Source organism: Mandrillus leucophaeus, unplaced genomic scaffold, assembly GCF_000951045.1.
Source record: "Mandrillus leucophaeus isolate KB7577 unplaced genomic scaffold, Mleu.le_1.0 Scaffold434, whole genome shotgun sequence".
In the NCBI taxonomy this organism is placed as follows: domain Eukaryota; kingdom Metazoa; phylum Chordata; class Mammalia; order Primates; family Cercopithecidae; genus Mandrillus; species Mandrillus leucophaeus.
This window is the reverse complement of record NW_012104632.1, coordinates 278550-304710: the sequence shown is the minus strand read 5'-3', so window position 1 is coordinate 304710 and position 26161 is coordinate 278550. Positions and strand designations below refer to the sequence as shown.

The following is a 26161-nucleotide window of genomic DNA, read 5'->3' as shown; positions in this document are numbered from 1 at the left end:
TTTCTAATTCTGTGTCCTCTACCCTTCTCTGTCATCTCTCCACTGCCTCCCAGTCCCTTCCATTGTGCCCCCTGTATTGCCCACTTGCAGACCAACAGCCTTTTGTATCAGCCTTTTCTGGAATGTTCCACTAATTACTTACCCTAACTAAAACCTTAGGGTAGTTTTGTTCTCATACCACATGCACCTCCAAGACAGGAGGTGGGATTACTTTCCCTCCTCGTGTCATTCAGTACCACTGTTCCACTCTTTCTTGTAAGCCCTTTTTTGAAATCACATCAGTCTTCACTACCTCATCTTCCTCTTGGCAACCTTCAGGTCCCCTTCCCTGTATCCCTCTCCCTGCATGTGAAGACCAGCAGCCAGTTCCTGGTCTGTCTCTCTGTCTCCATACAATCATTATTCCCTGTATTTTCTCTCCATTCACAGACACCACTCCTGTTTTTACAGCCTTTATCCAGTTTAGATTCCCTGGCCTGGCATTATAGTCACTCACTTATGAATACCCTTAACTGCTTACTCCTTCGTTCTTCCACGGCCAGCTGAGCATCCTACACTGGGCAGCAGGGTTGCTGTTTCTCTGATAACTTCTCCTCCCTTTTCCTCAGTGACTCCTTCCTGTCTTCACATGTCCCATGTTCCTGCTCCAGCTGACACTACTTCTGAATGTCCCTCTTCTCTACACCACCAGGGCTCTAGATCTGATCACCATGACTTTTAGTTTTATTTCCTCTAATTCATTGTCCAAGCTACAGCCTGAATGATCTTTCAAAAATAGACAGTGTGGCTCATGCCTGTAATCCCAGCACTTGGGGAGGCCGAGGTGGGCGGAGGTCAGGAGTTCAAGACCAGCCTGGCCAACATGGTGAAACCCTGTCTCTACTAAAAATACAAAATATTAGCCAGGCATGGTGGTGTACACCTGTAGTCCCAGCTACTCAGGAGGCTACGGTGAGAGAATCATTGGAACCTAGGCAGTGGAGTTTGTAGTGAGCCAAGACTGTGCTGTTGTACTCCAGCCTGGGTGAGAGAGCGAGACTCCACCACCAACAACAACAAAAAAGGACAGCAGACAGTGGCACTCAGCAGGTGAACCCATTCATGTTTCCCACTCCTGTCCCTGTTCTTCAAGAACCAGCCTCCCCTTCTCCTCTCTGCTCCATCCACACTGGTTTCAAACCAGCTCAGCTCTTTCTCACCTCAGGGTTTTCTTGTTTTTGTTTTTTTAAATATGATATTCCTTCTAGAATATTCCCACACACCCATCACTAGCATGCCTAACTAATTCCTACTCACCCTTCCAGTCTTTGCTCAAGATCACCTCCTCAGAGAGGTCCTTCTTTCTGCTGACAAGTAAAGAATAATGAGAATTCAGAAGAAGCTGTAGAAATTGGCTGGGCGTGGTGGCTCATGCCTGTAATCCCAGCACTTTGGGAGACTGAGGCGGGCGGATCACTTGAGGTCAGAAGTTCGAGACCAGCCTGGCCAACATGGTGAAACCGCATCTCTAGTACAAATACAAAAATTAGCCAGGTGTGGTGGTGGGCGCCTGTAATCCCAGCTACTCGGGAAGCTGAGGTAGGAGAATTGCGTGAACCTGGGAGGCAGAGGCTGCAGTGAGCCGAGATTGTACCTCTGTACTCTAGCCTGGGCAACAGAGCGAGACTTTGTCTCAAAAAGAAAAAAACAAAAAGAAAAAGAAATTGCTGAATATTTGTGACTTTTCACAATACAGTTTTAGTAACCAGATTATAGGAGGTTATGGGGAAAGGTGTACGGTAAGAAAATAGCTACAGAGAACTTGTTCTAGAATCTGTCAGAGAAAGGAAGAGACACGGAGCTGCGGAGTTCTGCATGTGTTTGAAAGCAGAGGCGAGGCTCCAGTGTAGACTGAAAGCTGGAGAACAGGGAATTTAAAAGGATTAACTAAGAAGCAGAGAGGGCATGAGATGTGAGTAAAGGAAAGAGCATGGCTGATGAGGCAAGCAAATAAGAGGACTTGGGCTTATGGCTTCGATTTTGGTAAAGAGGAAGTCGTCTGCTGAGAGTGCGGGGCAGGCTTCTAATTAATGTAAGTTTGGTGCACTTGAGTCCTTGGTCGATTTAAGGGCAAATTATAAAATCTTTGTTTACGTTAGCGTTGCTGCTAAACACCTCTAGCGTTGTGTCTTTGGATAGTTTATGAAATACAGAGTTTTTTGCATAATTTAAAATATTCCAGTGTTTTCACAGTGCTAAGACATTTTGATAATATTGTCTCTGCCTTGAAAGGAGCAGATTTTACTTGTGCCTCAGGATATTATGTCATTTATCGCTTCACTTTTGGTCTATTTTTCTTTTTATCCCCACACTGAATTCGATTTGTTAGCTTTTATTGTCACTTAAAGGAAAAATCTTAAAAAGTTCTAACCTCAAACAGAGGTATGTGAGCAAAATACTCACTTTATAACATTAGAAATAGCCATGTTAGAAATTAAATGTCTGTGGCCGGATGTGGTGGCTCATGCCTGTAATCTCAGCACTTTGGGAGGCCAAGGTGGGAGGATTGCTTGAGCCCAGAAATTTGGGACCAGCCCTGGCAACATAGTGAGAACCTGTCTCTCCAAAATAAACAAATAAATGAATAAATCTGGAGGTGGTAGCTTGTACCTGTAGTCCCAGCTACACTGGAGGCTGAGGTGGGAGGATCACTTGAGCCTGGGAGGGCAAGGCTCAGTGAGCCATGATCATGCCACTGCACTCCAGCCTGGGTGACAGAGTGAGGCCCTGTCTCAAAAAAAACTAACAAAGGGCTGGGTGTGGTGGCTCATGCCTGTAATCCTAGCACTTTGGGAGGCTGAGGCAGGTGGATCACCTGAGGTCAGGAGTTCGAGACCAGCCTGGCCAACATGGAGAAACCCCGTCTCTACTAAAAATACAAAAATTACCCAGTCTTGGTGGCATGTACCTGTAATCCCAGCCACTCTGGAGGCTGAGGCAGGAGGATCACTTGAACCTGGGAGACAGAGGTTGCAGTGAGCCAAGAATACGCCTTTGCACTCCAGCCTGGGCAACAAGAGCAAAACTCCATCTCAAAGAAAAAAAAAACAAAAAACAAAAAAACCACAAAGAAATTAACCATCTAAATACATCTGAAATAAAAGGGCTTTGTAACCACAGAATTATAGATGTAGCAGAGATATTTGACCTTGTTAGTTCAGGTCCCTCTTTTTCAGATGAGGAAGAGAGATTATCTGAAACACATTGTAAAATTTGGTGTTGTAGTTGAAGTCTGTAAATCTACAACCAGAGAAATAGAAATTAGTATCCACCTGTTAACTAAAATGCAGTTTTGAAAAAACAGCTACTGTTTATTGTGTGCCTACTAGTGAGATGTCTGAAGTGGTTGTTGATTGCATATTATAATGACAGAAAACGAGCACATTTCACTTGAAAAAGAATTTTAGAGTGGACGTAGTGACTCGTGCCTGTAATCCCAGTATTTTAGAAGGCTGTGGTGGGCCAATCATCTGAGGTCAGGAGTTTGCAAGTAGCCTGGCCAACATAGTGAAGCACCATCTCTACTAAAAATGCAAAAATTAGCCGGGCCTGGTGGCAGGCGCCTATAATTCCCACTACTCAGGAGGCTGAGACATGAGAATCACTTGAACCCAGGAGGTGGATGGAGGTTGCAATGAGCTTAGATCGCAGCACTGCACTCCAGCCTGGTCCACAGAGTGAAACTCTGTCTCAAAAAAAAATTAAAGTACCGTATGTATATACGGTAAAAAGTCCAAATGGATTTGTGGTGAAAAACAAGCCTTCCTTTCATCCCTGTTCCTTAGCTACTCTGTTCCACTTAAGCATTTGTCCAGAGATACTCTTTGCATTTAAAAACACACATGTATAGTTATTTTTTTTAAAAAAAGATAGCACACTGTATACACTATTCTGTATTTTCTTGAAAATGGTTTCAAATCAATACGTATAGAGACGACTTTTTTTAAAGAGGGGGCACTACGTTTTTACATTCTACAGAATATATATTTATTTGTTATACTTTAAGGATACCTTTGCTGGGTGTAAAATTGGGGGACATTTCCTTTTTTTAGTACTTACACCATATTGCTGTGTGGTCTTCTGTATCTGTGTTGCTTTTGAGAAATTAGGCTGACCTGAGTTTTTTTCCTTTCGTATACATGATTTCTTATTTATTTATTTATTTATTTTTTTGAGATGGAGTCTCGCTCTATTGTGCAGGCGGAAGTGCAGTGGCGTGATCTCAGCTCACTGCAACCTCTGCCTCCCAGGTTCAATCAATTCTTCTGCCTCAGCCTCCCGAGTAGCTGGGACTACAGGTGTGTACCACCACACCCGGCTAATTTTTGTATTTTTAGTTGAGACGGGGTTTCACCACGTTGGTCAGACTGGTCTCAAACTCATGACCTCATGATCTGCCCCCCCTCGGCCTCCCAAAGTGCTGTGATTACAGGCATGAGCCACTGCGCCTGGCCCATGAGTTTTTTATTTCTAACTTAATACCTCCACACTTTCTTTTCAGTCTTTTTCTTTTCCTTTTCCTTTTTCTCTTCTCTTCTCTTTTCTTCCTTTTTTCTTTTTTTTTTTAGTCAGCATTTTGCTCTGTCGTCCAGCCTGGAGTGCAGTGGCAAAATCATGGTTCAGTGTAGCTTGGAAGGCTTGGGCTCAAGCAATCTCCCCCTGCCTCAGACTCCTGAGTAGCTGGGAGTACAGGCACTGGCCATCATGCCTGGCTAATTAAAAACATTTTTTTTTGTAGACTGGGTCTCACTTTATTGCCCAGGCTCGTTTCAAACTCCAGGCTTCAAGCAGTGCTCCTGCCTGGGCCTTCCAAAGTGCTGGGCTTACAAGCGTGAGCCACCATGCCTGGCCATGATTCTTTCTTTAGCCTTAAAGTTGTATAAACATAATCAATCCACAAATTCCAGGTTTTATTTATTTTGACAGGTTTTATCCTATTATATATCTTTGAATGTACATTTGTTCTTTTTGCTTTGTGAGCCTCTTTGGAGAGTTACATATTCTTTCTACCCCGCTTCCTCCTCTATATCTGTTGTCTTCTCAGTAAATTGGTTTTATATTGTTAGTCTTATCTGTTTCATTTTATATGATTTCTCCCGTCCTTATCTTTCTTTTTAGTCACGTTTATTCTATTTTTGGTTGCTTCTTAATGTGGCTTTTATCTCAATAATGTTATTTTTCTCTCCATTTTTTTCTGAGTTCTATCAGCTTGACTTTCATTTCCTTCTGTTGTTGTATAATCTCGTCTTTGAACCTTTGTTTTTCTTCTTTGAGCTCTTTTTTTTTTTTAAGAGGGGTCACATTTCCTATGGTTGCCTTTGAGACTTTGGAGAACTATTTATCTGAACTCTTCCTGTGTTTCTTTGAGTAGTTCTTGTGTTATATGCTGCTAATTTACCTCTTTCTGAGTTTTTTTTTTTTTTTTTTTTTTCCAAATTGTACGCAGACATCCAGTATTGGTTGTTTTCTGAGTGTTGTTTATGTTGAAATAGGGCGGGAGGATGGGTGCAGCAGGCTACAGCCTTTTTTTTTTTTTTTTGACTTATTACTTAGTCATTTCTCACCAAATCTGTTGTTGAGTTTGAAAGGGTAGGCTGGTTCTTCATGTCAGAGTCTATCACGAAATGCTACCTCCACTCTACATCTGCCCCTTCTATCACCCTTGCCTGAAGAGTTGCGTGTGCACAGTGGATCTGGCATAGTAACAAGGATTCTTTGGTTCAGCCAGCCCACCTTTCTCTGGTATTAACCCGTGGTTCAAAGAGACATTCTCTACTTCTCCTATGGCCTATACTTCCATCTGGATTCCCCGCTTGGATGCAAGCATCACTAGAATCACTGTACCTCTTATTCAGAATTATGTATCTGTGTATCGCTGGAAGCCTGAGAAGGCCTGTGATGGCCTTCCGCACATTCCCTTTCGCCACTTAGTACTGGCAGATAGGTTTCAGCTTATGATTTGGAGTCATGATGGCTTCCTTGTTTCAGTTGTGTAGTGAAGTTGCAAATTTCTACTCATGACTCATTATGTAGATGACAAAATGTACTGTATTTTCTATTACCTATCGTCTTCGTCAGAGGCCCTCTACCTTTAGTAGTGGATGGTGGGAAGAAAAATATGGGAGTAAACAGGATCCTGGCCTCTGTTGGTTTAAACAGTCTCTTTGGGGTAATGTGTTTCAGTTTTCTTCTATCCCCAGCTTCCACTGAGGTGAGGTCTGGGAGCAGTGAGGGGGGCCTTTGGGAATGATGGTCAGATCTGCCTCGCGGTGCTAGCGTGGGGAGAACGTAGACTCACATGCAGTCCCCCTAAGGCTTTGCTACGAGGGCCTGGGTTGGTAACCACTGAGTAATGACTCTCTCTGTTTAGGCTCTGAAAGCCTTGAGGAGGCTTCTGCTGTCCTTAGATCTACTACGGTCGGCCCTCTGTATCCATGGGCTCCGCCTCTGTGGCTCCGACCAACTGCAGATATTTGGGGTGGGGGGGCGGGGAGGGAAAGATTTGGATCTGTACTGAATAGTACAGCCTTTTTTTCCCCGCCTTTATTCCCTAAACAATAGAGTATAACAACGATTTAGATAGCATTTACATTGTATTAGGTATTATAATTCAAAGATATTATAGGTAATCTAGAGATGATTCAAAGTATATGGAAGAATGTGCATGGGTTAGATGCAAATACTACCCCATTTTCTATCAGGGACTTGAACATCCCCGGATTTTGGTATCTGCAGGGCGGGGCGGGAGTAGTGCTCCTGGAACCCGTCTCCCATGGATTCCAAGGATCAGCTGTATTTGCCTGCAATCGTGGTGTTCCCCATATGTGTGGTCTTCATCCTGACCCAGGTCTTCACTGGTGAGGGCTTCTGGATTCCTATCATGATGTACTTGGGTTATTTGCCCAGCCCCTCCCTCCAGCCATGCTGTGCTGTTGCTGCCACGCCATATTCAGAATGCCACAAAACTGAGCCCTGGGCTTCACTGCAAGCCTGCAGCCTCCCTTACACTGTGTCCCAGAAGCAGACCTCTCACCTGGATATTTTTAGGGCACCTGATACATGTCAGAATGTTTTCAGCAATCTTTGTCCACTGCCACTCCCGACCTGTCCCCAACGGTCCAGCAGAAGGGGAAATAGGTCTCTGATAATCTGATTTTAATGGGTATCTTTTAAGAGAAATAAGTGATAGTGGGGGAATTGTTAGGGATCATATATCATGGTTCTGCTGCAGGTTTATTTGGAAACTTGAGCAAGCTTAAGTATCCCCTTGTTAGGTTGTCTACCATATAATAATGTCATCTGTAAGCCTCTCATATTAAAGAGTTAGGGAATAAGCATCAGTGAGTGAAAGAAAGAAAACCATGGTACTTTCATTTTAAATTAGCTATGATTTTTAAATTTCCATTACTTGTATATTTATTTGGAAATTATTTTTTTTCTTTTACGAGTATCCCTGTTTTGAAAGATTATGGGTCTTTTTTTGCATATTCATGAAAGATGACTGGATGAAGTCAGTCATTTATGATTGACAGAAATATGACAGAACTTTGCAAAGTTTGAATGGACTTTTGATACTCAACACCAAAGAATTTTGTCTAATTAAAGCTTCTGTTTAATTAAGATAACAATGCATAGTCCTTCATTAAAATTAACAGAGAAAAAGTTCTTCCTTGGTCCTTGGAGAGGATATTATATGCAAGCCCTGTTGTGTGGGTTGCAAGATGTCACTGGAATTTATATGCATTACTTGTCTAATTGCAGTAAATGTAGCATGTCCAGATAGGTTTCGCGTTAGAAGGCTGTTTGTTACTTGCGGAAATCACTTGAAGCCTCAGTACCCAGAGGCAGCTGTTCACAGGTCCTTCACCTCTCCCCAGAGATGACTGGGAAGACGCTGTTGTTGGACCCTGTCTTTCATGGCTGGAGCAGTAAACATGACAGGTTGTTTGGGAGCCATCTGTTTAAAATGGCTGCTGCTTTGTATGCAGCAATGAACTTGAGATCAGTTTTCTGTCTTTCTTCATGGTAATGGTCTTATTTGGTGTCACAACAGGTGGAAGTTGATGGGTCGAAACTAAATGTGACCAGCACGTGGAACCTGGCTTTGCCCTTATTGTCCGTCAGCGTTGATGGCACTCAGAGGACTGTCCAGGTGAGTGTTGTAAGGATTTCCTTAGAAGGCCTCCTCAAGTCCAGAATCCTTGTCAGCACCTGTGTGGCTAATACTTACAGCTACAGGAGGGAAAAGCTGTATTTTATTCACCTTATGCTTTTTATAGTCGAAAACTTTTTCTTTTCTTATCTCAGAGGATCTTAAGTGTGAACCTGAGCAATTAATGTTTTCTTTTTTCAGACAGTCCAAAAAGCTTCATGTATTGTACTTTGTTGTAAACAAGGAATTCTGCATGCTTTTCTAAAAATACTCGATTAGCTGTTTTTTTCCCCCCTCTGTGGGTTTTTAGTTGTAAAATACAACTTACTTTGTTACCTTTCTTTTCTGTGCAGTTGAAATTACTTAGTGTTAGGCTAGCAAAACACATGTTATTCAGGTTGACCTTCCACGGCTCACTGATGTCCTTTAAAAATTTAGTAATCTTAACTTATTAATCTTTCTTTTCACCTCAATATAAAATGTCCTGCCTTGAGGAGATGCCTTGGAACCCAGAGTCGATAGAATGTTTTTTGTAACCTGTGACTTCCATTTTAAAGTAGAAAAGTTATGAAAAGAGATTCTGCCAAAATCCTTCACCTTGCCTCCTATTTGAGGTTTAGTGTTTTAGAAAAACAAAGAAACAAAAAATCATGGAACATGTGGCTATCACAGGCTAATAAAAATCTAGTCCCACCCATAGCATTAAATGCTCATTATTTGTTCTTTTTTATGAAAATGATCTTAACTTGATTTTATACAGGAAACTGGTTTTAAAAACCTTGAGAAATCAGGATAATCATAGATAAGACTACTTACTCCAGACCTGATTCTTATCTACCTCTAGGAGAGACTGGGGCAGAGGATTTCAGAATCCACAAAAAATATATGATGACTCAACTGATTTCTAAGTCAGTTTCAATTGATGTATATTATCTCTATGGTTCCAAGTAACCTTGAACTCTTGGTAATGAGCCCTATATTTTAACTTTGGTTTTGTGACTTGTCCCCATATATTTTTTCTCATTTTTTAAATTTTCTAACTCCTGTCTTTTCTCATATTTTATAACTTATATTATATAACTTTATATAATATTATATCAGAATAAATTATGAGGTGAACCCTTGAAAAAAATGTCACTACATAATTTCCCATTACCGAGATCCATGTATTATTGTGTCTTTAAAAACTGTGGTGCGTGGGTGCGTTGGCTCACGCCTGTAATCCCAGCACTTTGGGAGGCCAAGGCAGGCGGATCACCTGAGGTCAAGAGTTCCAGACTAGCCTGGCCAACATGGTGAAACCCCGTCTCCACTAAAAATATAAACATTAGCCAGATGTGGTGGCAGGCATCTGTATTCCCAGCTCCTCGGGAGGCTAGGGCAGGAGAATTGCTGGAACCTGGGAGGTGGAGGTTACGATGAGCCAGGATTACGCCATTGCACTGCAGCCTGGGCAACAGAACAAGACTCTGTCTTAAAAATAAAAACAAAAACAAATAAACAACAACAACAAAACTGGTTTTGTTATACTGGTTTATGTTCGATAGACTCTATAGTGCATTGAATGTGTTATGGCTCAGGTATTTGTCAGAGGGACATAGTGTTAACTCTCAGTAGTCAGAAGAAAGAGGTGCAAACTCCTGTTATGCAGATTTTTTTCTATTGTGATACTTTCATCATCCTTTTCAGTGACTGTGCAGATAGTTGCCTTGGTGGCACTTTTACATGTAGAATTTATAGCTAGATTAATATGGATATATATGTAGAATAATCAAAAATATTTTCCCTAGTGTAGGGATCATGTTCGGTAAATCCCTTTTTAATCTTGTACGTACTTTGCTACAAAAAGAATTAATGTGTCTGAAATAAGTGACCCCTTAAAGGCAGATCCTTTGACTCTTAGGAAGAGGTCATTGCATCAAGTTAAGTACTCTCTAATTGAAAGGAAATAAACTCAGAGAGGTAAATGGTGTACTAGGAAAAAAATCATTTACCTAAAAAAAAAAAAAAAAAGGTAAGGAGAGTTTTTCCTTATGAAAGGGGGTAGATTTTATTTACTTTCTGTAGGCATTAGCATTGTGTTGACTCTTTCCAAAAATGTAACGTGGCCTCTGTGAAAATAATAACAATTATAGTAATAATAAATAACACACAGTGCTTACTGTGTATCAGGTGTAGTTTTAAGCATAGTACAGATATGAACTTCTTTGATCCTCACAATTGTATGAAGTAGGTGCTATTTATAATTTTATAAATGAGACAACTGAGGCTCAGAGAAAGTAAGTGACTTACTGAAGGTCACCAGCTAATAAGAGGTAAAGCCATGATTTTTTTTTCTTTTTTTTTTTTTTTTAAACGAGACAGGATCTCGCTCTGTCACCCAGGCTGGAGTGCAGTGGCACAATCTGGGCTCACGGCAGCTTTGACCTCCCAGGCGACGCCCCCCCAACCCCCCACCTCAGCCTAGAGCCGTGATTTAAATCTGAGCAGTCTTGCTGTAGTAGGATCCTTGCTATCAAGCATTGCAAGATGCTGAGGCCAGCTGTGTAACTTCCTGGGCATCACAAAGCTAGGAAGAAGCAGAGCAGAAATTTTATCCGTGGCAGTCATGTGTACTTCCCCCAACTATGCTATAGTACTTTGCGATTTTTCCTATCAAATTGTTCTTCAAATTATAATTACCTGTCATTCATGCTTTAAACCAGAGATGCTTAAACTTTAATGTGCTTTAGAATCAACTAGAAGCCTTGTGGAAACTCAAGTTGTTGGACCCACCCATAGCTTACTCTGATTTAGTAGGTCTGGGCTAGGTCTGCATTTCTGGCAAGCGCCCAGGTAATGCTAATGCTACTGGTCTGGACCACAGTTGGACGCCTTCTGCTTTCAGAAAATGAGCTGAGGGGTGGTGTGCCCCAGCAAGGTGGGTAGGAGCCGAGTCACACGAGCCTTATTAAGGACATAGGACAGGCTCTACTTTATCCCTAGGTCAGTAGGGACCCGTGGAAGAGCTTTCAGTAAGGAAGTGATGATTGAACAGAATTGTAGTTTACGACGTGCTTTTGGTTTTTGGCTGCTTTGTGGAGAGTGGCTTGAAGAAGGATGAGGTGAAGATTGGAGGCAAAGAGAGAGGTCAGCAGATGTTAGGGATTCGGAGGTGAGAAGTCTTAGCCCCTGCAGTGATGAGGGCACTGTGTGCAGAAGGGACCTGCAAGCGTGACAAGGGAAAGAACTGGTGGCTCTACAGTCGTCTGCTGATTTCTCTTCTGGCCACCGTTAGCATGGGCAAATCTCCACATTCTATTCCTGACTCCCCCTTTCCTCTCTCTGCTTGCTTCCTGGGCTGCATTGCTCCAAGAGTTCCAGCCTAACACCTCCAAGCAGATAGCTATGAAATGCAATTATGAGTGTTTGTGTATCTCTTTGCAATTGTTTATGGTAAATTCTGAGAAATAAGGAATGAATATTACAAAAGTATTTTTCAAGTGATTTTACAGTAATCACTTGAAATTGATTACTGTAGTAATTGATTATTATAGTAATTGTAGCTATTTTAAAGTAATAACTACAGTTCTTTTTTCTCTGGATTTTTGAGGATACATATAAACTTTATATTCTTAAATATTATTATTAAATATTACTATTTATGATTAACTTGTATCATTAAATTTTATTAAACCTCATTTGATATAAAATAATATTTATTACTATTATTATTATTATTTTATTTATTTTTTTCAGGCGAAGTTTCACTCTTTTTGCCCAGACTGGAGTGCAATGGCGAGATCTCAGCTCACTGCAACCTCCGCCTCCTGGGTTCAAGTGATTCTCCTGCCTCAGCCTTCTGAGTAGCTGGGATTACAGGCATGTGCCACCACGCCCGGCTAATTTTGTATTTTTAGTAGAGATGGGGTTTCTTCATGTTGGTCAGGTTGGTCTTGAATTCCTGACTTCAAGTGATCCGCCCGCCTCAGCCTCCCAAAGTGCTGGGATTACAGGCGTGAGTCACCACGCCCAGCTTATTATTTCGTTTTATTTTTTTGAGACAGAGCTCCCTCTGTTGCCCAGGCTGGAGTCCAGTGATGTGATCTTGGCTCACTGCAACCTCTGCCTCCCGAGTTCAAATGATTCTCTTGCCTCAGCCTCTGGAATAGCTGGGATTACAGGCATGTGCTACCACGCCTGGCTAATTTTTGTATTTTTAGTAGAGATGGGGTTTCACCATGTTGGCCAGACTGGTCTCAAACTCCTGACCTCAGGTGATCCACCTGCCTCAACCTCCCAAATTGCTGGGATTACAGGTATGAGCCATCGTGCCAGGCCAAAAATATGTTATATCTATACAAAAGCTAAAGAATAACCCAATGAAAACCTGTTTACCCACTATCTAGATTAAAAAAAAAGAAAACAGGCTGGGCATGGTGGCTCATGCCTATAATCCCAGCCTTTGGGAGGCCGAAGCAGGCAGATCACCTGAGGTTCGGAGATCGAGACCAGCCTGACCAAAGTGGAGAAACCCCGTCTCTACTAAAAATACAAAATTAGCCAGGCATGGTGGCGCATGCCTTTAATCCCGGCTACTCAGGAGGCTGAGACAAGATTATCCCTTGAACCTAGGTTGTGGTGAGCCGAGATTGTGCCATTGCACTGCAGCCTGGGCAACAGGAGCGAAACTCCATCTCAAAATAAAAAAAACAAAAAAACAAAACCATACACAAAAAAACCCCCCCAAAAATTATCAGTGCTGTTTGTATCACTCTTCCTTGATTAAATCCTCCTTTCCAGTGTCCCTGAAGAATACCATTGTGAGTTTTAAATTGATCGCTGCCTTGCTCTTTTCTAGGGATATTTACGAATACACGAACACTGTGAGCAGTATCTTGTTGAACTGCTCTTGTTTTTGAACTTTGTAATTGCCCCCGTCCTCCCTGTATTTTTCCGGAAGTTGCCTTCTCCCCGCCAGCATGATGTTTGTGAGCCTGGCCCATGTTGCTGCCTATAGCTGCCGTTTATTTACTTGCATCCATCATATTAATATACCACAAATTATTTATTCTCCTCTAAATAGACATTTGTGTTATTTTCCTTATTTTGTTGTCACAGTGATGCTTATATGAACATTCTACTTCCTGTTTCCTCTGTCAAGAGGAGGTTCTCCAGGTCATGTGCTGGTAGAACAGCCACACTGTGGGGCTTGTGTTTTCTCCTTCCTGCACAGCAAGGCCAGATGGGTTTCCCTGTGTGGCTGAACCAGCTTCCGTGCCCACCAGTACTGAAGATGATAGTCATAACGGGAACAATGAGCTAACCTTATTCTGTACTGACTATGCCCAGCACTGACTATTCTAAACACTTTGTATGTATGAATTTGTCTAATGCCCCCAGAAACCCAATAAAGTATGTACTAGTGTTATCCCTCATTTTGTATTTGGGAAAACAGAGGCTTGTAGAGGCTAAGTTGCTTTCCCATCTGGTAGTAAATGGAAGTGCCAGAATTTGAACCAAGGAATCTGTGCCCTTAACATTTTTTTTCACATCCCGGTGAACCTTTGGCATTCTCAAACTACTTAGGTTTTTCCCGACTAGTGGGTTTAGATGGCATCTCATTATGATTTTAATGTATACTTCCCTGATTAGTGTGACAATGAACATTGAGAATACACATTTATTGGCAGTCTTGTTTTCTCTTCTGCAAAATACCTGCTCATGACTTTTGCCCACTTTTTTAATTGGATTGTCTTTTTCTTATTGACTCATAAAAGTTCTTCCTGTGTTATGGCTCCTAATCCTTTGTCATATGTGTTGTTAAAGTAGCTTGTGTTTTTATTGTTTTAAGTCATCCAAGTGAAGTTTTAAGACGAGATTTAATGTCAGAATTTGCAATATTTTCCTTTATGGTTTGTGTGTTTTGCGTTTGTGTAGATAATCCTCTTCTACTCCTAAGTTCACAAAGATACCTATATTTTCATTTAAACCTTTTTAAATTGTGCTTTTCAAAGTTAACTCCTTAATCCTCATGGGATTGACTTTTGTACATAGTGTGAGTCATTTTACTTTTAAAATACAGATACCAGGCTGGGTGTGGTGGCTTAAGCCTGTAATCCCAGCATTTTGGGAGGCTGAGGCGGATGGATCCTCTGAGGTCAGGAGTTTGATACCAGACCAGCCTGGCCAACATGGTGAAACTCTGTCTCTACTGAAAATACAAAATATTAACTGGGGGTGGTGGTGCACGCCTGCAGTCCCCGCTGCTCAAGAGGCTCGGCCCCTGTGCTCCAGCCTGGGCGACAGAGCAAGACTCCATCTCAAAAACTAATAAATAAATAATAAAATACAGGTAACTAGTTATGCCAGCACAAATTAATGACAGCCCTGCTTCTCTTCCCTTACTACCTTGCCACCACCTCACCTTTCCAACTCCAAAATTCTTTAAAAGCTTACTGTTTCTGTGATTCTCAATTAATTGTAAATAAAAAGATGATTTTTCACTTAATATGATCCTCAGTATATTTGCTTCTGTGAGCTCTCTTTCATTTTTTGTTAATCTTTTGGAAACCCTTAACCACTTAAAATAGTAAGGGGTGTGTGTGTGTGTGTGGGTTGCAATCCAAGGGCATCAGATGATATTTGAGATACACCTTAGAAAAACATGTTTGTGAATCCAGAGGCAAATTGGGAAGCATTCATTTAGGGAAGTAAAGAGAGCTAAACATGGAAAATAGGTTGGAGGAGCCAGATAGTGAATGAGAGCCTAAAGAATCTATGCTTTTCAGACAGCAGTGGAGATATTAAAACTTTTTGCAGAGTAAAGTAACGTCCATCAAAATGTCGTTGTAGAATATTGATGTGTCCTCATAATAGAGGAGGGGTTAAGGGATTGAAGGGTGAAGTGGAGATGGAGTTCATTTAGAAGACAATCCTATTACTGCCTTCATCCTCCACTAGTGTTCAAGCAGTGTAGAGAAAAAGCGGGTTGAGTTTGAGAGAGGCTGATGATGAAAACTTGACCCCATTCATTAAGTACTCTTTGCAGACACATGATGGGTACTATGAGGATCACAAAATTCTATCTGCAACGTACACCTGGGCTCCTGCCTTGACCATTTGTCTTCTTGTGTTTTCAATATGAGTTGTTTTTCTTTTTTCCTCCAGCCTTGACTGTCATTCTTAGGTGGTTATCCCCTCGAGGCAAGTTTTTGAAAGTGAATCCTATATTATTTGCTTTTACAAACCAAGCTACCAACCATCTACTGATCTATAAAAACAGGTTAAAAAAACCAGAAATTCAGTTCTGTGCTCATCTGAGATTAAATCCTCTGGTCTTTTGTTAGGGTTTTCTTTCTCTAACACTGTTTTGTACCCTTAGCAGGTTTTTTTTTTAATTGTGGTAAAATATTGGTAGCATAAAATTTTCCATTTTAATAATTTTAGGCATATCAGTGGCATTAGGTACATTCACATTGTCATGCAATTATCACCAGTATCTGTCTCTAGAACTTTTTCATCTTCCCAGACTGAAGCTCTGTTCTCATGAAACACTGAACTCTCCATCCTCCTCCCTCAGCCCTTGGCAACTGCCATTCTACTTTCTGTTTCTATGAATTTGACTACTGTGGGTATGGGTACTGCCTGTAAATGAAATCATATAGTATTTGTCTTTTGTGCTGGCTTATTTCACTTAGCATACTGTCTTCAAGGTTCATCCAGGTTATAGCATGTGACAGGATGTCTTTCCTTTTTATAGCTGAATAATATTCCATTGTGTGAATATACTACATGTTTATCCATTCGCCTGTCAATGGACATTTGGGTTGTTTCTACCTTTTGGCTGCTGTGAATTATGCTTCCATGAGCATGGGTGTACAAATATCTGTTTGAGTACCCTATTCTTTTGGGTATATACCCAGAAGTGGAATTGCTGGATCACGTGGTAATTGTATGTTTAATTTTTTGAGGAACCTCCATAGTTGCTGCACCATTTTACATTCCCATTAGCAGTGCACAATAATTTCAATTTTGTGCCATCTTTGCTAACACTTGTTATTTTTTGTTTTGTTTTGTTTTGTTTTATAATAGCCATCCTATTGGGGGTGAAGTGGTATCTCATTGTGGAGCAGGACTTATCTGGATAGTAACTGAAGAAGAAGCATTCTGAATACTTGTAGGATGTTTGTTTGTTTGTTTTTAACGCTTTATCTCAACTTCTTTCCTTCCCATATATAAAACCACATTCCATTCTAACAGTCTGTAATGTTGCTACCAGGTAATAAACAAGCTATATTGTATTTGGGAGAGGAGGGTGTGTTTCAAAGTCTAGTTCGTTGTAATATCAAAACTGGTAAAACCTCTCCTGTCTAAACTCAGTTTGACCTCACACTGAGAAACCTTTACTAGGGCAGAGGAGAATGTCACTTTCTTCTTGCTTGCTTTATATTGTAGGGGCAAAAGGGTGTGATCTCGTTCCTCCCCATCATAAGGGTGTCAATGGCAGACACTCCTATAACAAAAGACAGGTTAACAAGAGAAAAGTATAACTGATTTATTTAATCAAAGTTTTATGTGAGCTGTGAGTCTTCAGAACAAAGATCCAAAGATACAAGGAAAGCTGTCCATTTTAATGCTTAGGTTTAATGAAGAATGGGCAGCCGTGTAAAACTGATTGGACAAAGAATATGAGTGAATGCTAGTAGGCTGAGGGGAACCCAGCAAGGCCTGTCTGTTCAGATCTTCCTGGCCTTTCTTGTACCATTTCTTCCTCCCAGGTATGGGACAAGACCCACCTGGGATGACGGTCTTATGACCTGCTACTGTTGGAGAGAAGGGTAGGCCAGAGAATTTCTTTATGGGCAGCTCTTAGAAAGGCAGGGAGGCGTTAGAGTCCTATTTCTAGTTTCATAGTTGTCTTTGCGGGACAGGAGTTCTGATGTCTGTGACTCTCATCAGGAGAGAATGAGGAGTGAGAGACAGGAGGGCAGAAGGTCAAAGACCTTGGTTCTGAGGTTACTTCCGAGGTCTTTACTTTGGGGTATTGTTTTCTGAGCCTCAACAACACCCTCTTCTACTTCAGAGCTGCTATATTGGGTCTCTCAGAATTTACAGTATGGGGTAAAGATGAGAAGAGCATGGCAGGAAGAACCAGGTTGACTGGGGCAGAGGCAACCTGGCATTCATTCTCGTGGGCAGATGTCCAAAGCTGGCAGGTAGCCCTGGGATACTTTCATGTGGATTTGGGGGAACTTCTCACCTGCAGAACACTAAATGCCTCCTGTCTTTTCCTCCTGCGCAACTACTGTGTTGACTCTGAATGTTCTCATTGGGCAGGGTCCCTCATAATGACCCCGCCGGCTTTTCTCCTGCACAATCCACGTCTGGCCACAGGAAATAGTAATAAGTCCTTGCCTCACCAAACCAACAAAGTACAAGTTTCTCTTCTTGGTCTGTCACTAAGAATTCACATGAATAAGTGATTCTCATGAATTCGCTTTCACATAGCTTAAGGAGTTCAGCCTTAAATTCTTAGCTTAAGAATTCGACCTCCTCAAATTAATTTTCCTCTTTTATTCTTTTGGGGTGGGAGATGGGCAGTCACTGGTCCCACAGCTTCCTAGCACATTCTACCTGGTCACCTTGGCTAGCATCTGACTTAAAGATATGTGGGTACTTGGCATCTACTTCATTTTGTTGCTGAACCCCTATGAAAAGTAGTGTGTTAGTCTGTTCTTATATTGCTATAAAGAAAAATCTGAGACTGCATAATTTATAAAGAAAACGGGTTACATGGCTCACGGTTCTGCCAGCTCTACAGGAAGTGTGGTGCCAGCATCTGCTCGGCTTCTGGGGAGGAAGGCCTCAGGGAGCTTTCAATCATGGTGGAGGCAAAGCAGGAGGAGGAGCATCACGTGGCAAGAGGAGGAATGAGAGAGAGAGAGAACTGGGAGGTGCCCCACTCTTTTAAACAACCAGGATCTACCTCCATGACCCAAACACCTCCCACCAGGCCCCACCTGCCATGTTGAGAATCACATTTCAGCAAGAGATTTGGAGGGGACACACATCCAGACCATGTTAAGGAGGATTTAACTTCTTTATCTGATTAGATGAGTAAGTAGCTGGGAACACAACTTACCTTTGTCTCAAGAATTCGCTCCCAATTCATCCAGTCCGATCACGTGTATTCATGTTCCTGGTTTTCATTGGTAAACTTTATAAGCTTAATATTATCCATTAAATTCCTTTAAAAGTAAGTTGTATTTTGGTGTATACTGTCACTGGTAGAGGGTCGTGACTGCAAGTTATCCAGGTTTTTGGCGTTTTGAACGAAGAATTACACAAAATGTCCAGCAAAGTGAACAAGGAAGCAACAACAGAACAAAAGTAGGGATTTATTGAAAACGAAAGTACAGGTGGCCGGATGCGGTGGCTCATGCCTGTAATCCCAGCACTTCGGGAGGCTGAGGCGGGTGGATCTCCTGTGAGGTCAGGAGTTCGACATCAGCCTGGCCAACATGGTGAAACCCCGTCTGTACTAAAAATGCAAACTTAGCCTAGTGTGGTTGTGCAAGCCTGTAATCCCAGCTACTCGGGAGGCAGAGACAGGAGAATCGCTTGAACCCAGGGGGTGGAGGTTGCAGTGAGCCAAGATCGAGCCATTGCACTCCAGCCTGGGCAACAGGAGCGAAACTCTGTCTCAAATTAAAAAAAAAAAAAAATGAGAGAAAGAAAATGAAACTGCACTCCACACTGTGGGAGTGGGCCTGAGCTCAAGGGCCTGGATACAGAATCTTCTTGGGTCCAAATACCCTCTAGAAGTTTTCCATTGATTACTTCATACTCACCTCATGTAAATGAAGTGGTAGCCCGTAATCAGTCTGATTGGTTGCAGAAAGCAACCAACCAGAGGCTGAAGTGAAGTTACAAAGATCGCACTCCTGTGCAAACATCTGATTGGTTGCAAAAAGCAACCAGATGGGTAGGGTGAAGTTACAAAGTTACACTTCTATGCAAACGAAGACTTGGCCGGCAATCAGTCTGATTGGTTGTGGACAGCAACCATTCAGAGGCTGGGGTGAAGTTACAAAGTTGCAAAGACTGGACAGGCAGTCAATCTGATTTTCTGATTTGTTGTTGGATGGGAAATTGACTGTCCGATTTCCCATCTGCCACACAGAAAAGGTGGGGGGTTTGCAAAGGGAGTAGCCTCTGGTCCTTTTGTTACTTAGGTGTGGAAAGTTAGGATTTTCCTTTCAATTTAGTTCTAGGAAGCGGGCTGAAACAGCCTTAGGTTCCCTGCCTCCAGACCCTATTCTTCGGCCTCAATACTGTCATTGGAATAATAAATTTCATAGGTTATTAACCTCTTTTAATTGATCTAAATCACCTGTTTCCTTGTGGATTTGACTTTTAATTCCCACTGCCCTGCTGACTTCTCAGCACGTATAAATGCTCAATAATTGGATGAATAGGTATGGGTGGGTGAATGGGTAAGTAGCCAGTCACCTTACATTATAGAATGTTGTACTGATTCTTTTTAGTTCCTGACCTCCCAACATTTGCGAAATCCATATTAGTGTGTTGCGGGTGGACCTCTCTTGATACAGAATAACCATGGTTTCCGTGAGAGCAAAAAGAAACAAGGGGGCTCCCAAGGACTTACCACAGAGGCGCACCTTGCTCAGCAAGCATGGTTCTTTCTGTTGGCCTCTGTGTGCTCTGGATAGCACCTCGGCTGTTTGAGGCCCACAGTATCACCTACTGACAGGTGTAGATAGCTATTGGTAGTATCAATAGGTGTAGGAAAGGGTCTGCCTCTGGCTGTTCCTGATTTTTTCTTTCTCAAAGGCTTGTGCATGCCCTGGGCTTTCTCACTGTCCGTTGCTCGGTGAGGTCTACTTCATATCAGCTCTTACTCCCATATAACCACCCGCCTGCTTTAAATATGCTGGCTTTCTGACTTCAAGAAAATCATACTCTCGGAAAAAGTCTAATCATTGTGGATAACTTTGAATGTGGAGCTAGTGATGCATTACCTGAGGGAGGAGGGACTCATATTTTGAAATGATAAAGAACTAGGGACGTAAACATTGAAAACTCTTGAAAATAATTAAAAGTTCTCTTCAGAATTTTAAAAAGTCTTCTATTAGTTTAGCTAATAATTTAGCCAACTTTTCTTCAAATATCATTTAAGGAAAATGAAATAACTATTTTATATTTATTTGCTTTACTTTTTTTTAACTGGTGTTTCTGTTTTCATTGTCTATTTTCGTTGCAGACATAGTCAGTTGGTAATGATGTTTATTAAATAGCCTTATCGAATAGAAACCTAACACAAGCCATATATATCATTTAAAATTTCTTTGTTTTAATTAGCTTTTTTTTTTTTTTTTAAATGAGACGGAGTCTTGCTCTGTTGCCCAGGCTAGAGTTCAGTGGTGCTGTCGTGGCTCACTGCAGCCTCAACCTCCCAGGCTCAACTGATCTTCCTGCCTCCGCCTTCTGAGTAGGTGGGACTGCAGGCCTGTGCCACCACGTGCAATTAATTTTGTTGATTTTTTTGTAGAGATGAGGGCAGACTGTGTTGCCCAGACTCCTGGACTCCAGTGATCATCCTGCCTCTGCCTCCCAAAGTGCTGGGAGTACAGGCCTGAGCCGCCACTCCCAGCAAAGCCGTGTTGATTTCTCATTAGCCCCAGTCTCGTGAACGCCTCCTGATTCCAATTTTATTTACTGTTTTTAGTGAAAGAACAAAGCAGCCTTGATGTTACCACACAAATTATAGGCAGTGACGTACATAGCATTCTCACCTGTTCTGGAGGGTGCCTTTAATTGCCTCTATAGAGCACGTACACCCTTTTCCTGTGGCATATAAGCTCTGGGTCTGGCTAGTAACAGTGCGGGATATACCTGTCTTGCAGCTATCCCAGACCACGCTTCTGTCTGTAAGTTCCCCCAAGAAAACGCCCTTTACCAACAAACTGGATTTATTTGCCTTATTCTTTGGTTTCTTGGCTCCTTGCACATTTGGGGGCTGCTTTGCATTTATGGCCCTTTCACAGACTAATACCCAAAATGTTGTCATTTCAACATGAAAGACTTTTAAAAATTACTAATGTGATACCAGAAACAACATAGACATTGGCATTAATACAGCAGTATCTTAAACAATGGAACGGTCAGAGTGGAATGCGGTCCTACCAAAACAATGGAGTTGGGCTTAACAGAAAATGATATTACGCTGCTTCAGTTTTTAAGTTAAAATTAAATACAATTGAAAATTTAACTCCTCGGTCACATCAGTCATATTTCAAGTTCTCAGTAGCTATGTGTAGCTAGTGGTTACTGGGTTAGACCACTCACAGGCAAAATTTTTTATAAACCAGAGAGTGTTTACAGATGGAGAAAACCCTACACAGTGGTTTTTAAAGTACTCCCCTTTAATGTCAACCATAGTTTTGGTTTTTATTTTTTAAAATTCGGAACTTCAAAATTCGGAATAGATGAGTTGAATTTATTTTAAACAGCAGATGAATGTATCATCTAGCTGACAAACTTTTTAAATTTCCACTTAGAAGATTAAAAAAATTAGAACTATTTTTACAATGTGGAATGATTTCCTGCCTGTGGCATAAAGTAATGAAACAGAGATTCGCTATGTCCTGGCCATGGTGAGCTCACTCTGTTTTCCTCACAAACCCCAGAACCTTTGGAGTGTGGAACCTGCTGGATGAATAGAAGTTTTTTATTTTATTTTATTTTTACTATGTCTATATTCCTGTGAAGTAATTTTTTTGACCTTGGAAGAAGTTCTTCAATTTTGCTGTTCTCTATTTCTTACAGTGTAATTTGTGTACCGGGATTTAATGTATTGTTTGTCGTTAACGTTTTACATACTAGATTTTCATTTTGCATAGTCACGTTGTTTGAACATTTGCAAGCAGAGCCGACTAACTGCTGTTGGCCTGTTCTTTGTGTGGTGTGATTTCTTCTATCCACCTGCTCACAGCAGGTTGCCTTCAGGCCTGAGGAGTAGCTAAATACTTTTGAAAATATCTTGAGATCCTGCTAAAGTCTGACAATTTCTGCATTTGTGTAATGTGAAGCTATTCATGCTGTACCTTTGAAGACTTTTTTCTTTTTATTTCTCATATTCTTGCTCAAATATTTTCAAGAGAAGATAAATTTATTATAAATAACAGAGCAGAGCTGATTGTAGCACCGCTGCATTCTGTATTGAATAGGTCTTTGATATTCAGCTAAGTGGAACTAATTTTCTATGTTAAAGCAGACAAATTTGGAATAGTGTCACATGAATCTCATGTTATTTACTGAAGAATACCAGATTAAATGGATTACTTGCGAAATGACTAGAGTATTAAATGATATATATATATATAAAAAAAAAAAACATGATAACTTAAAATGCCCCGTGGGCCTATGTAATATAAAATATTACACAAGCACATGAATATGATGGACAAGATGTTCTGTTTGCAGACTGTGAAACTATCTGTAATATATATACAAATGCTTGTCCACACAGAATTTGAATCAGTTTTAAAACTGTAACCTTAAATTTCAGTTTTGAAGAAAATAAATTGTTGATTTTCATATCTGCTTAAGAGAGGAAGTTAAAAATGTTATTTTCTTTTCAGTTTTTTAGATTAAAATAGCTCCCACGCCCTCCAAGAATAAACTTTAGTTTTAATCCTAATAGCTGTTTATAGATAGTAAAATTAATATTTTAATTAGAAAAATAAGGCGGCATACATTTTTGCCTGTACTTTGCTGGTACACAAATGAATTGGGAAGTAACTGTCTTATGTTTTTAGTCCTAAGATGTTTTACAGGTTTTGAAAATGTTCCCCCCACCCCCACCTCTTTGAAGTCATTATTATTTTGTACTTTACACGTGTGATTTCTCTAGACTCATTGCACGTGACATGAAAGTCTCCGGATATAGAAATAACTTAGAATAAGTAGAGGTTGGTATTTTTTTTCAAATGAAATAGGAAATGAAAGAGAATTATTAAGCATATCCTTTTTATTTTCCTGACGTATCAATTACAGCTACACATCTTAGAAGCAAGCTCACCAGTAGAACAGAAATAACTCTGTCGACTCTGCTTTAAAATATTTCGAGGCAGTTTAACAGGTGGGATGTATTTACAGCTACGGTGTGAAATATTACTTTTAATGCAAGGCTGCCTGCTTTTGTGATGTAGTCCTAGAAGCTTAGCAGTTTTCTTGGTTTTATAATTTGGAGTTACTTTTAAAATTTAACCGAATGGGAAAATGTCTTTCTGAACTTCCCCCTCCCACACCCCCACACATACATGCTTTTCTGCTCTTCTGTTAACTAGAAAATTATATTTTCGTTGCTGACTGAGGAAGAGAATTTTGAACAGTATAAACACTGATTGTAGTAAATGTGGAAAATAATACAAACAGCTGCACTGGAGACCGATAAGACACATCCCACAGTAATGGCCTTTAAAACATATTATCAAGTTGGAAATCAGTGAGGGGAAAAAGAAAGCTATTACTATTTCTTCCTCTTACTGTTCAGGGACATTATTTTTAAAGGTGAAATTGCCTCTGATTTTATTATCCTAGGAAGGTATTTTTGGAACATTTGATTTATTGTTTTGTGAATGTTTTTGCCTTTGTGTGAATAACTTTGCTAATTTTGTATGAATTTGATTCTAACAAATGTAGAAATCATTTTGTTAACAATCTTCTAAAGTATTTTTTAAAGATATAAAAAGGAATATATTTTGTAAACGCTGGAGCAGACTATCAAAATAAGAAAAGTAGGACATTTTTATCTGGCTTTGGAGTGCCATTTAAAATAGGAAAAGGGATGAAATATTTGGAGAAAATAATAAGCGTGGATATGTTTCATCACATAAAAGTCTTAATTTTTATGAAGAATTTTGCTATTAGCTTATCAAGTGGTCAGTTCATATTTGTTTTGGCATGCATTAGGCTCATGATAGGCATTGAATACTTTGTATTTTTGTGGATTCTAAAACTGAATTATGTTAATCCTAGGCTCTAGGAGAAGTGTATCTTCCTCTTAGGGAAGATAGAAGTAAATTCCAGTTTTGAGTGAAATTTTCTGTTTTTCTTTACATCTTTTTCTTTTTCTTCTTTTTGTTTTTTCTTTTTTGAGACTGAGTCTTGCTCTGTCACCCAGGCTGGAGTGCAATGGCGCGATCTTGGCTTACTGCAACCTCAGCCTCCCAGGTTCAAGCCATTCTCCTGCCTCAGCTTCCCGAGTGGCTGGGATTACAGGCACCTGCCACCATGCCTGGCCAATTTTTGTATTTTTAGTAGAGGCGGGATTTCACCATGTTGGCCAGGCTGGTCTCAAACTCCTGGGCTCAAGCGATCCACTTCCCTTGACCTCCCAAAGTTCTGGGATTACAGACTGTGAGCCACCGTGCCGGGCCTGCATCAATCTTTATTGCTAAGATATGTCAGGTTTTGGCCTCCTCCACCTTCCCTCCCTTCTGTCCCTCCTTTACAGACTGGGAGTGTGGTGAAAGAAAGCTGATAGTCATTATATATGTAATTGTGACCTGCTTTAAACGGAATGCCATGTTAAGGACAGCTTATTGGTACTTATACCTATGGTCACACATTCATCGATACAATTTGTTTTTAATGTGAAAATCTATGTTTCCATTTTACATATTGCAAAATTACTTCTATTTGCCTGGGAATGAATCTAACCTTTGTAGTGTCAGCGAAAGGAATGATGATACTGTTTTAGTGTCTCCTACATAGAAGGGGAACGCCCAGCATGGCCTAGGCGGTGTTCTAGGCACTGCGGATAGAACAAGGAACAAGACTTATATTCCAGCAGGGGGAAGTAGATACTAAACGTGTAAATACTTAAATAAGGTGATTTGAGTACGAAGAAGTTGGATGAAGACTATAAAATTGACAGAAAGTGACTAGAGAAGGCAGCTGTAGCAAGGATGGCTGGGAAGTCCCATCTGAATAGCTAACACTGAGCGGAGATCTACGAGCAGGAGGGGGCAAACGTGCGGAAGTCTGGGGGAAGGAAGTCCCAGGTAGCAGAAGGGGCAAAGGAGAGGCTCTGAGACGAGACAAGCTTGTTTTGTGTGAAGGCCAGTTGGGGAAAGTGGAATGAGGAAGACAGAACCAGATCATCTAGGGGCCAAAGAATTGTTTTGTCTTTTTTTCTTTTGATTCGTATTGTGGAGCGTTTGGCGGGTTTGAATAGGAGAGTGATGTGATGTGGTTTTTAAAATCACTGCAGGCCCTGGGGTAGAGACAGACAGATTGATCTGACCATTGCAGACCTAGGTGAGAGGTGCTGGTGGCTTAGACCAGGAGGCACTGCCTGTTTCTGTGGGGCTCACAAGTTGAGTGGTTGTTACATTTTTAAATAGTTGGGGGAAAAAAAGAAGAATGTTTCGTCCAGCCTGGGCGACATAGTGAGACTTTGTCTCTACAAATAATTTTTTTTAAATTGGCTGGGTATGCCTGTGGGCCCAGCTGCTTGGGAGGTTGAGGTGGGAGAATCGCTGGAGTCCAGGCAGTTGCTGTGGAGAGCTGTGACTGTGCCACTGTGCTCCAGCATGGGTGACAGTGTGAGACACTGTTAAAAAAAAAAAAAAACCACCAAAAATGTTTCATGGCCCATGGAGAAGTATGACATTACATTCAGATGTTGTTGATAAGTAGTTCACTAGAACATAGCCACATTCATTCATTTTTGCCTGCCATCTATAGCTGCTTTTGCAGTCTTTGTCGTATAAAGCTGAATGCACAGACTTTCTTGCCACGCAAGCAGTTCAGTGGCTTACTGTATTTTTTTTTTTTAATCTCAGAACCAAGATTAAAATTTTCCTGCAGAGTTGCAGGTAGCCAAATTACTTTTTATATTCCTGTGCCTTAGTTTCCTCATCTGTAGAGCAAAATTGAGATCGTCTTTCGGGTCTGTTT

The 26161-nt window shown here is 41.0% G+C and overlaps 1 protein-coding gene across 4 annotated transcripts in view; it reads left to right on the top strand.

Annotated features, from left to right (window-relative positions):
- The window catches only part of PCCA (propionyl CoA carboxylase, alpha polypeptide), a 461774-nt gene that overhangs the window by 338434 nt on the left and 97179 nt on the right, over nucleotides 1-26161 (top strand). For all 4 annotated transcript variants that reach the window (XM_011993783.1, XM_011993782.1, XM_011993781.1 and 1 more), the window contains one exon: nucleotides 8093-8191. In XM_011993783.1, the coding sequence (XP_011849173.1) occupies nucleotides 8093-8191 (99 nt within the window). The remainder of the gene's footprint in view (nucleotides 1-8092; nucleotides 8192-26161) is intronic.